Source organism: Arvicola amphibius, chromosome 10 (assembly GCF_903992535.2).
Source record: "Arvicola amphibius chromosome 10, mArvAmp1.2, whole genome shotgun sequence".
NCBI lineage: Eukaryota > Metazoa > Chordata > Mammalia > Rodentia > Cricetidae > Arvicola > Arvicola amphibius.
The window spans coordinates 43,375,071-43,388,058 of record NC_052056.1 but is presented as its reverse complement, the minus strand read 5'-3'; the positions used below and the strand labels follow the sequence as shown (position 1 = coordinate 43,388,058).

General features: G+C 41.3%; 1 protein-coding gene across 2 annotated transcripts in view; it reads right to left on the bottom strand.

Moving 5' to 3' along the window:
- LOC119825416 (limbic system associated membrane protein) overlaps positions 1-12,988 on the bottom strand; it is a 619,673-nt gene that overhangs the window by 31,780 nt on the left and 574,905 nt on the right. For both annotated transcript variants that reach the window (XM_038346259.1, XM_038346260.1), the window contains exon 4: positions 11,545-11,679. In XM_038346259.1, the coding sequence (XP_038202187.1) occupies positions 11,545-11,679 (135 nt within the window). The remainder of the gene's footprint in view (positions 1-11,544; positions 11,680-12,988) is intronic.

Here is a 12,988-nt window from a genome sequence, read left to right as displayed (position 1 = left end):
CTCTAGCTAGAGATGGCTTTGGGGAGTCTGATGAAATAAGAGGGTTAAACTGCCCCCAACTGAAAACTCAGCCCTTTGTTTTCAAAGTACTTCGGAATTGAAAAGCAAAGAAACTACCATGAGTCATTGCTTTGATCTTTGCCCCAGGTGTTCCCTTCTGTAACTGGTATGACCTAAGCAAATTTCGCTTTTATGTATGGTTTGCAATACGATATGTCTCACAGTGCACAAAAGCCCTGCTTGTCGTCAGGCCTTCACTCTCACTGGATGATCAATATTGATTTGTAAATTTTTTTTTGCCTTTCACTGTGCCTAACAAAACTATAATTGACCTGAGATGAATTAAAAAAAACTTATCTGATAGTCTAATTTGATATGATTCTCTAAATAGTCCTACTAAGATGAGAAAAGCTAAGATGGGAGACATGACCCCCTGGGTCCAGGGCTGTTTTATGACTGTGTGAATTTTGAGAAAAATGTTTTTTTCCGGTCAGGGTGTTTGGCTTAGCCAGTAAAACTCTCAGCTTTTTAGGCATGAGTACCTGAGTTTGATTCCAAACCCCCAGGTAAAAATGTACACTGTAGTATGAGCACGTACTCCAGCCTCACTGGTGAGTTCCAGGCCAAGTAAAGGAATCTGATGGCATTCCTGAAGATGACACTTGAAGCTCTCCTAACACTTGAAGTTAGGCCCCCACCTACACACACACACACACACACACACACACACACACACACCACAGGTAAGAGAGATAGAGACAGAGAGAGACATACAGAGACATAAGAGAGAGATTTTTCATGCCAAAAGTTATTTTCCAGGAAATGGTAACAGCTCTGTGCGGGTAGAAAAGTAAGCCCAAGCACCATTCAATATGTTCCGCTTTTGTGGAGGAAAATAATTAATTAATAATTAATAAAATCACAGACAAAAGTCATTCAAATTCTTGGCCTATATTTTTTTCTGATTTTCTTCTACAGTTTTGGGAATCAGTTTTGAAGTTCTCTGTTGTAGAAGGAGTGGCGGGGCTGTGTTATGCCACCCGGCTAGCTTTACCCAAAATAATTACACGGAAACTGTATTCTTTTAAATACTGCCTGGCCCCTGGCCCGTTATCTGTAGCTTCTTTTTTTTTTTTTTTTTTTTTTTTTTTTTGGTTTTTCGAGACAGGGTTTCTCTGCAGCTTTTTTAAAGCCTGCCCTGGAACTAGCTCTTGTAGACCAGGCTGGCCTCGAACTCAGAGATCCGCCTGCCTCATCTGTAGCTTCTTATTGGTTGATTCTCATATCTTGTTTTAACCCATATTTAGTAATTTATATAGCACCACGAGATGGATCGCTTACCAGGAGAGGTCTTAACCTGCGTCCATCTCGGAGAGGAGAAGCATGGCGACTGCATATGGCGACTGCCTGAAGCGTCTCCCCAACTCTGCTTCCTTTTTTCCCACAATTCTGTTCTGTCTATTCCGCCTACCTAATTTTCTGTCTCTTAAAGGGCCAAGGCAGTATCTTTATTAATAATAAAAGTAACACATAGACACTCCTCCATCACTCTGTGTACATAAACTCTGAACCTGAGTTAGAGTCATGTACACAAACAAGCATCAGGCCAGCGAGCAGTTCCCTTCCATCTCATTTTATCATCAGCATGGAATGTTTTCCCACTTTCAGAGAGAACGGAGTAAGAATACATTTGGATAATGCCATCAAACTGTATGCAAACAACAGACCAAGGCAATGTTTTGCTTTAGACTTAGCTATTCATTTTCTTATAGGCACAAAATGGGAAGATGAGATATTGAAAAGCTAAATGGAAGAACAATAATGACAAAAACCTGGACTGAAGGTAGGGGTCCTGGGATACGGTTTCACTGTGGCTGAATGGAGCTCTTATTACACTCTGTCATCACGTATATATGACGGGAACCATGTTTAAAAGCCCTTAGCAATTCTCACAGCCTATTCTTCAAAACTGGGCTGTCTTAGAGGTCAGGAGTAGGAAGTCTGAGTTTTGAGCCTAGCCTAACCCAGAACTGTGCTTTGTAGAACCATCCACATGAGTTTAACCCTCCACTTTCTCTTTCTCTTTCCAGCTTAAAATGACCAGCAAGGTTCCTTTAGAAAGTCTTTCTATGATTGGCTATTTAGGTCATCAGAGCCCCTTAGTTCAAAGGATAATACATGAACTGGATGTATTTGTGCTGATAGTAGATCAAATCATAGAGAGATGGTGTTGTGGGATATTTGTACATTGCATGAAAGTGTGTTGCTGTGATTCGTGTAATAAAAAGCAGAGAGCCAAGTAGGTAGGAGGTATAGGTGGGACTTTGGGGCAGAGAGAAGAAGTAGGAGGAGGAATCTAGGAGTTTGAGGGAGATACCAGAAGACATGGAGAGTAAACAGGAAATGCAAGATAAAAGGGCATAGGTTAGTATAAATGGGTTAATTTAAATTATAAGAGCCATTTTGGAACAACCCTAAGCTAGAGTCCAAGCTTTCATAATAAGAAGTCTCCATGTCATTATTTGGGAACTGGCTGGCAGGTCAGAAAAAGATTCATTACAGGATAGAATATAAAATAGAGGAGGTTATAAGCTTAGATTTAAATTTCATATACTTGAGCTCAAATTGAGGCTTGACTCCTCAATGTTCCCCCTTATTAGAGAGTTTAGTACTTTGCCCAGCATCCCACTTCTTCAATTTCCTCATCAATAAAGTGCTGGGACTAGCAGCAGGGGAGGCCCATTTGGAAGCTGATGAAGGAATTTCGAAATATTCTGTGCCAGGTTTATGACAAAAGTATGTGCAGGAGAGGACAGATTTGGAATATGCAGGGGTCCAGAAATGATCACCTAGAAAGGGCTAGATGTAATGGAGAAGGAAAGGAAGAATAAAAGGAAAAGACTCAGGATTTTTGTTTGGGAATCAAGAGAGGTCATCCGCCAAAATAAGGTACACAAAAAGTGGTAGTAAAGATTGATGCAGATGTGAGGACCGGAGACCAGACATATCTCCAGGACCCATGTAAAATGTTGAGCGTGTTGGTGCATGTCTGGAATGGCAGGATTGGGTAGGGACAGATAGACAGACCACTGTCCAGTCAGTTCAACCAATTGCTGGACTCCATCTTCAGTAAGAAACCCTGCCTCAAGGGAAAAAAAAATAATAGCAACAACAATAACAACCAATAAGGTAGAAAATGATAGACAAAGACACCTGAAGTTACCTGTGTTCCTCACACATATACACACACGTGCACCTATACACACATGTACACATGTAGATACATGCACACACATGAGCACATGCACATATACACACACACACACACACACACACACACACAAAGTAAATGAACAAGTAAGGTAGAGATGACCAACAATGAAATAACTCAGTACATTTAATTGTGCACCCTCACCTTTTTTTTTTTTTAACCATTTTTTAATGTTCTTCAGACACACATGACTTGACAATTTGTAGCACAATGGTACACGGATGTTTGTGGGAAAGACAATTTTGATTCTGATTCGACAGTTTATTTATTTATTAAAAGTGAATCTTCAGATATGTTTGTTTCTGTAGCTACATGCGTATAATTGACAAATCCTTAGCGAAGATGGATGCCTCACTACTCTGCCATTTACACAGCCAAGAAACAACACATGCTCATAGTCCACCAGCACCAGCACCGCCAGCACCACCAGCACCAGCACCACCAGCACCAGTGCCACCAGCACCAGCACCAGCACCACCAGCACCACAGCACCAGCACCACAGCACCAGCACCACCAGCACCACAGCACCACCAGCACCACAGCACCACCAGCACCACCAGCACCAGTGCCACCAGCACCACCAGCACCACCAGCACCACCAGCACCACAGCACCACCAGCACCACCAGCACCACAGCACCACAGCACCACAGCACCAGCACCACCAGCACCACCAGCACCACCAGCACCGCCAGCACCACCAGCACCAGCACTACCAGCACCACCAGCACCACCAGCACCACAGCACCAGCACCACAGCACCAGCACCACCAGCACCACCAGCGCCACAGCACCAGTGCCACCACCAGCACCAGCACCACCAGCACCACCAGCACCACCAGCACCACAGCACCAGTGCCACCACCAGCACCAGCACCAGCACCACTACCATAATAGGCACAGTCATAGCTGTAGTGTCTCAACATGACATTGTTCTGATGCACTCCTTCAAATCCCTCTGCCCTAGTACCACAGTCACAGGTCCCAGATGCATACTTTTTTTTTAAGATTTATTTATTTATTATGTATACAACATTCTGCCTCGATGTATGCCCACACGCCAGAGGAGGGCGCCAGATCTCAGTACAGATGGTTTTGAGCCACCATGTGGTTGCTGGGAATTGAACTCAGGACCTCCAGAAGAGCAGCCAGTGCTCTTATCCTCTGAACTATCTCTCCAGCCCACGCAGATGCGTACTTTTGCAGAGCATTGCTTGCTCTGACTGTTTAAGGCCATCTAGTTATTTAATATACCTATTTTTGCCTACTACTTAGGGGATAATGTGGGATTTTTTCCCCCTGACTAAAATACTTGGGAACACACTGGTCCTGTTTGTCTCATCTTTTCTCTTTGTCCTGTTTGTTTTTGTCTGTCTTTATTTTGGAGATAATGTCTCACCATGTTGCTCATACTGTCCTTGGACTTAGAATCCTTCTTTTTGAAAAGAAAAGCTGGGATCACAGGTGTGTGCCACCATAGCCAGCAAGTGTGCTTTGTTCTTTTGGAATTTAGCTTTGGGCCAGGGTGCTGGGTCCTCTGTTTCTCAAAGCTGCATCTAAGATCTCTCCTTTTCGTTCTCATACAGGCAGATATCCCATCCCAGGACACCTGGTGCGTGTGTGCATTCGTGCATGCATGCCTGTATGTGTGTGTCTAATTGAATGTGATAAGATACTACTTCTAAGCCGGGCGGTGGTGGCACACGCTTTTAATCCCAGCACTTGGAGGGGGGGCAGAGGTAGGTGGATCTCTGAGTTTGAGGTCAGCCTGGTCTACAAGAGCTAGTTCCAGGACAGGTACCAAAGCTACAGAGAAACCCTGTCTTGAAAAATACCCCAAAAAAGATACTACTTCTATTTTGACCTCTAACACAGAAGCATTGTGTCTTTCAGATTCATCCTTATTTCTGAACTTGTTTGGTACACAAGCAGGTAAACAACAAAGTGTTTACTAACCCATTAGAGACCTAAGGAAGGAGGCACGCTGGTAAGATACTAGGGTTAAGTGCATTATTCAGAAAAGGATGACTCTGGTCAATCACCATGTCCAAGCACTTGCTTCCTTCTTTTAAAACCCAGCAAGTTCCTTTTACCGAAGTCAATTCATAGCTACTGATAAGGAGTACAAATGCTTGCTCCTACCATTACTTCTCCAGTGACATCATAGTCCAGGTCTTCTTCCATGGCTTATGGGAAGAGACATTTCAAAGTTCATTTGGAATGAATTCTGTATAGGTGAGGCTAGGAAAGATCATTAGGAATTATATTGTAGTATGCCTAATACAGTTAAAATAAAAGGTGTCCTTGTTCAAAATATGGTTATAATAAAAATGTGGTTCTTACAAATGCTGCACAGAGAGATTCATTGTTATTCTTTATGTGATGTTGGAAGAGCTTACAATTGTCAAATGACTCCTCTAGTTTTTATTACTTCAAAATTTCAGGCCCTGAAAACATTAATCAGGACTTTCTTATTCTTACATCACTGATAACAAGATTCTTTCCATCAGAATGACAATGATAAGGATAACAGTGGCTAAGGAAAAAAAAAAACTCTCATTCATTTAATCTTCCTAATATTGGGGGAAATGCACAAAACCATGAAATTTGAATAAAGGGTTTAATTTATAAGCAGTATATACACATGTGAGCATTGTTTTAGATATTAAACATCCTTACTTATCCAAATGGTGGTTCTCAGAGTTAGGTGTTAGTAGTATTAGTTGGAAAACAGGAAGGCAAATTTGCAGAGGGCTGGTAACTTGTACAAACTCATATGACCAGTATTTGCTGAAGAATGGATTCAGAACCAGGTCAATCATGTTCTGAACCTCTCTGATCTGCTTTATTTGTTCGAATAAGTTCTTTGATTTTATGTTTAGATTTGTGTACTTTATGTATCTTAACATCTTGCTCACATATAGATCTGTGCACCACTTGCTTGCCTGATGCCATTGGGGTCAGAAGACAGCATTAGATCCACTGCAACTGGAGTAATGGATGGTTGTAAGCTTTCATGGCCTCTGAGTACTGGGAACCAAACCCAGGTTCTCTACAAGAACAGTAAGTGCTCTTAATCACTAAGCCATCTCTCTAGGCCCAGGAATAGACTCTTACTAAAGAAAAAATATTATATTAGTAAATGTTGCAGATTTTTGTTTTCAAAGTGCTGAAAAAATGGCACAACCCATTGTAACATAGTTGCCACATTTCTACATTAGGAGTCAGAAGATAAAGGCTTGATTTCCTTCTGTGTCTCCATAGACACCCCTTTCCTTAGCTGCTTACCTATGAATGCAGATGATGACATCTTATTATCCTGTAAGGTGTAAGGCAAATACATAAAATCATATGTAAAGAGTACAAAGAGCACTTTTAGCATTTAAAGTACTAAAATTAATTGTATTAACTGCTTTTACCACGATTACTCTCCTGTGTGTGGATATAAAGTTACCATGTTAGACCTAGGAGTCTTAAGTCTGCCATACCCAAGTTTTTTGGCTGTGTCTGAGAATGTTTATACTCCATGTCTATGAGAGAAGAGGGGTGGCGAGAACATGAAACTAGAGAATTGGGGTTTGGGGAGGAGATGGAGGATCTGGGAAAGGAGAATAATTTTGGTTAAGTATATTCTATGAAATTCTCAAAAAATAAGCGAAAATGTTATTTGGAAAAAGTAAGATCGGCACAGAGACTGGCTGAGTGTTACCACAAACACCTAGAGATTTTGCTCTGCCACAAATACCTAGAAGATTTTACTCTGCACTGAGAGGTTATTTTCCTAAAATTTCCTCATCAGGTGACTTTTGAATCAAAGTACTGCAGAGTCTGGTGAAAATACACATTTAGGTGCTAGAGAGATTGCTCAGTGGTTACATATATGCTTGCTGTTCTTCCAGAGAATCAGAGTTCAGCTTTCAGTGGCCACCTGGTGGCTTATAATTGTCTATAACTCCAGATCCTGGGGATCCCATGCCTTTGGCCTTTTGGACTTGGTAAGTGCTCATACACACTTGTATACCCAACAGGTGTCTTCTATCCTGCTTGCCTACTGTGAGGTAACTTCCTTCTGCTTTCTCTAAATCAACACACATCATGGGTAAGAGCTGTGGAATTCGTGTCTCATGTCCACCATCATTTGTATAGGGTGAATCAGTTAGTTTTAGATGCAGAGTTGGGTGAATGGGGCATAGGAGAGGAAAGAGGAGCTGTTAAGGGTGACAATGTGAGCCACTCAGAGAGAACTATGGGCAGGCAGAAGGTGGGGAAATTAGCATGTCAGCTGAGGAGGGGGAAGAATGAGATCTAGGAGGAAGCTTTAGGAATTTCTCCACAACTAGGAAAAGCTGTCCCTTCTAGGGTGAGTCAGACTAAAACCAGCAGCCTGCATTTACTGAACATTTGCTATGTGACTGATACTACCCAGAAACTTATTGATGCATGCTGGAAGCTGCAGTTGAGAGTGTGCACCTAGGACCTGCAAAGAAGAGGTAGTGTATCCTTGTGGTTGATATCTGAAAAAAATCTGTGGCTACATAAGATGCAGAAAGGCAAAAGTTTTGTCCACTGCATAAATTTCACTAAGCTTATTTTTTTAATTCTTTATTTTTTTTATAAAAAATTTCCATCTCCTCCCCTTCTCGTCCCCCTTCCCTCCCCTCCCTTCCACCCATACCCCCACTCCCTCCCTCTCCAAGCCAAAGAGCCATCAGGGTTCCCTTCACTATGTTAAATAAAAATGGGAACTTGGGGGTGGGGTGGGATGGGGGGATGGGGAGAGGGGGAGAGAAAAGTGTGAAGTGGAGGATGGGAAGAGCTTGGGAGAATAGGATGGTTGGGGTATAGGAAGGGTGGATATGGGAACAAGGAATTATATATCTTAATTAAGGGAGCCATTCTAGGGTTGGCAGAGACTTGACTCTAGAGGGGTTCCCAGGTGTCCAGGAAGACGCCCCCAGGTAGTTCACTAAGCTTATTTAATGGCAAAGATTTTGAGCCAATGATTTAGCCTTCTATAGGCCCCAGGACCTCCTACCACTTAGAAAATGGATGTTGCATGTAAAATGGCTATGTGTAATGATATAGACCTACCGCAGAGGCAGGCTATCTGAGAGAAATAAAAGGAGTGGCTACAGAATCTGCTGTGAGCTCCGCGGGTGAAACTGTTATGTCTCCCTTCCTTACTGTGCCAGGCTTTATGTGTCCTGCACGAACATCTGTTGGCAACTGAGCAAACTAATCAATGTGTGGCAATAGGAAAGTTACCAGTGCTAAGATTGCCCTTTTTAGTGGTATCCAGGGTACGTTCATTATGATAATCTCTCCCACCGGTAGTTTCCTTAGGCATCCTGATTGCCTGACCTGATCCTGAAGCCTCTGGCTTGGAAGGGAAGAGAACTCAGGTTAACGTAAGAAGGAAGGTTCAGATAAGGTGACAAAAGGTCTCCTGGCTGTTTCTCTGGCAGTGAAGCAGGTTTCTTTAATTCAGTCCCGTAAATCTCATCTATTTTCACGATGGAACCAGAGGTACCATGACTTATCTGAACTGGTGTGGTGATTGATTTCACATAAATGCACTCTATGAAGGTTGGAGGGGAAAAAGGTGATTCCAGAGGAATTTGAAATTAGAATTTTTTTCCTGATGTGTAGCCAGTACCATTTATTTCTAGAGTTTGGAAAACTATTAAGAAGGAGTTTCATTTTGAGTTTTCTATCTATACCTTCAGCTAGCACTGGCTGAATAGTTTTACAGGGCCAGGCACATTGTTGTTCCTCTCTGATAGAGCACATTGGGTGTTTAATTGAACTCAACATGTCCATGTAATCGGTTCCAAAATACTTTTTGAGACTCTGCAGGCTCTGTCCGTATTTAGCGATTCCCTCATCACTGGCCAAAGCTCATATTCTCACTAAAGTTTTCTTGAAAATTATCAGTATTTTTCCCATTTTAAATTACACTTTGGGGACAGTGGAAAGGGAGCAATGTCAGACTAATTGCTTCAATAATAACAGGACCCAGGCGGCTAGCTTTGATCTTGGAAACCATCTACAATCCAGACCACTTTGATGTTTCATACAATGGAAGCATAAATATTTTCTATTTACTACATGATTGGACTTTCAGAAACCTAATTAAGTTGGAGGTCAATTAAGAGAAAATGAAATCTTGACTCCAAAAGTCAGAGAAGAGGTGGCAGATGATAGCATGGTTATGTGTGCACAAAAGAAGTTAACTAACCTAATTATAAACTTACATAAACACCCAGAGAAATTGCCTTTCATGTGAAAAAAGGACCTAAAGCATTTTATAACATTGAGATCATTAATGCGTCTTTGAAACACACCCAGTACTGCAAAAAGAATAGTAACACTGGCATTTCAAAACTCTATTACTAAAAAAAATTGGAGACAGCCAGGGATAAAAGCACTTCACAGCTCATCAGATGCAGCCCCTTGCTCTTCAAAATGAGACCATAAATGTGTAGTTCAGTGCTATGTCTATTGGTTTCCCCGAGGTATACTTCGAAGTCTTCACTGCCCATTTCGGAAAGCTGAAAGGCTGGCTGGAATAGGCACAGGGGCATTCCAGCGTAGGCTGAGCTACGTTAAGCAAGATTTCTGAACTCTCTAAAGCCCAGTTCCGAATGTCTACAGCAAGACCATAGATGCTTATCTCATTGGATTACCTTGAGATAAAATAACATGCTTAAATTCCTAATAGGACGCAGTGTGGAGCATTACAGGTAATTGAAATGCCTCCCTCTCCTCTTCTTCCTTGGCAGGTTTGGGCCTTAGAATCAAACAGACCTGAGGCTGAACCACTTTTCTTCCATTGCTTTTTGTGTTGCTTTGGGTAGGTGGTTTCCTGGACTCGGGCTTTGGCTTCTTTTTTTTTTTTTTTTTTTCTTTCTTTTTGGTTCAAGGCAGGGTTTCTCTGTAGCCTTGGTTTTCCTGGAACTTTCTCTGTAGACCAGACTGGCATCAAACATACAGAGATCTGTCTGCCTCTGCCTCCTGAATGATGGGATGAGGCCACAGTCTGGCCTCAGGCTTGTTTCTTAAGTTTTAAATTGAAGTTGATTTAGATTTACTTTTTCAAGGGTATTAGAAGACTAGAGAACTTTTATCCTGGCTCTGGCACATAGGTAGCAGCATGAAAGTCATAACATGAAAAAAATATAATTCATCATGGCCTAAAATATACTTTCAGAAGTGGTATAAATTATTTGTGCGTGTGTATGTCCGTGTATGTGTGCTTGTGTGTGTGGGGAGTGTGATCTGTGTGCATAGATAGATATAGGTGTGTATAAAGGGTATGAATGTGATGATACACATGCACGCACACACATAGAAATGATAGATACAGATAGATGGACAGAGAGATAGAAATATATATATATATACATATATATACATGTATATATATATATATATATATATATATAGAGAGAGAGAGAGAGAGAGAGAGAGGAATACATGTCAGGATAGTTCTTTTTCCTGTCATTAGTCACATAGGAACTTGAGTTTGAATGCTCTTTAAGGGCACTGCTAATTGAGTAAGATAAACAAATTTTCTATTCCTTTGCTGGGTGACACACATCTTATAGATCCCCTCTTACTCCCTCTTTCCGCTTTGAACTACATCTAAGAAACCTTTCATCTGACAAGTTCAAAGTATGCCCACTTACCTATGCATCTTAGTAAAATCTTAATTTCTAATGCCCAGGCTTTAGGAGAAATAGATAACCAAAATTAACTTATCAGGCATCCCTGTTAGCCATCAGGGACACACAGTATCTGACCAAATGAGCTTGAATTTGGTCCCAGTGCCAATTAGTTAAATAGCAGAGGATAAAATATAATCTTGGGGCTATTCTCTTCTGACAAACAATGCATTAAGATAAAATTCCAGCTAAAGTAGATAGGGACTGCTGCTTTTCCCAAAGTAATATGACCTTGGTATCCACAGACCACAGCAGTGACTGCCAGAAATTTGAGTGGTGTCTGATCATGTTTTCTTAATTTCACAGTCTGAATAAAAGACCAAGGCTCTTGTGAAATGTATCAGTGGTTATATTTAGAATCAGAAGAGTTGATTTATCAAATTCAAAGGCCAAGTCTCGCCCTTGGAAGTGTCTAGTGTATAAATGTGCATCCCTGGCCAGAGGAAGACCTGCTTGAAATGCTAGGAGCTTTTGATAATGGCATCTGTAGAGTTCCTGGGAAGAGAAGGCGCGTCCTGGGCCTGGAACACCTGCTGCTGTTGTACTTACAGTTCACAGTGACCTTGACTTGTTTGACGTCCGCAGAGGAGACCTCATTGGCAGCCTTGCACTCGTATTTGCCTGACTGCTCCCTAGTGATGCCGAGGATCTCCAGATATTCTTCTTCTCCTTCAAATTCTCTTCCTGAAAAAAAAAAAAACAGACAATTGCATGATTGTTTTCTAAGTCTAAAATATGCTGCAGATTGCTTCTCCCCTTCCCCATTTTTTTGTTAAAAAAGAAACAATAAATCAGAAAGGCTTTTCAATAACTTGACAACATGCTTTGTCTGAGGTTCAAGGCACAGACCCCAAGAAAAAGTTTCTTCTGAACTTGATTAAATACAAAGTGTTCTGAGGAAAACCAGGTAGAGAATGGGGAAATGGGAGCTGGAAGATAATGAATCCATACAAGGTCATGACTCTGTTCTTTGTGGACTCTGGGGACCACACACATCTCTTTTCAATACTGTCCTGATAACAAGAAGACAGGATGTCAGAGTGCTGACACATTCATATTTGTCAATCATTGATGAAGTGTTTGCAACAGGTGGGGGCAGAAGAGCATGAATCATCACCAGAGATACTCATGAGGGACTGTTATCATCCTTACTCTATGAGTTTTGCTCTTATACCACAGTATCTATTAAAAAGAGAATGACTTGCTTGTGACAAACACCAGTCTTCTGATTATATGAATCTTGTTTTCCACAAAAATGATGTGCTGGGGCTGGAAAGATGGTTCAGTATGAAAAAGAGCTTGCTGGTATTTCATAGGCCCCAAGTTCAAATATCAGTACATCATGAAGCTCACAGCCCCTATGACTCCAGTTTCCAGGAACTTGATGCTTTCCTCTGGCTTTTATAGACACTCCCACATATGTGTTGTGTGTTCATGCATGCATGTACACACACACACACACACACACACATACACACTTAAAAATAGATATAATATAAACCTTTAAAACTAAATCCTGTGCTAATCCTTGTCTTGACGTTATGTTGTCTTTTTGATATTACCATCCAGGCTTTCAAGCCTGTGAATGTAAAGCTGATGGTGTGTTTGGTGACTCTGCTACCAAGTCTGAGTGTAGGGAACCACACACCCATGGGATTAACTATTGGAACTGGAGACAGAGAGGCCCCATTTTGCAAAAATTTACAAAATTGGAATTTTTTGTTTCCATAAAGAAAAACTAGATAGGAAACCTTTTAAATTCTCTTATGGAACCTAATTGACAAAATAAACATGTTTTTCTTGAATAGATTGAAAGAAGAAAAAAAGTTAGGGGGCATTAAAAGGGAAAAAAGACAGTGGACAATGGGGTTGGGCAACAGAGAGAACTTAGCTAGTTTAGACAGAAGATTTGTGACCTTTAAATTCTACATCACTCACTCGCCCAAATGCACAATTCCATTGCACACTGGGTTAGCACAGAGCAGCTGGGAAG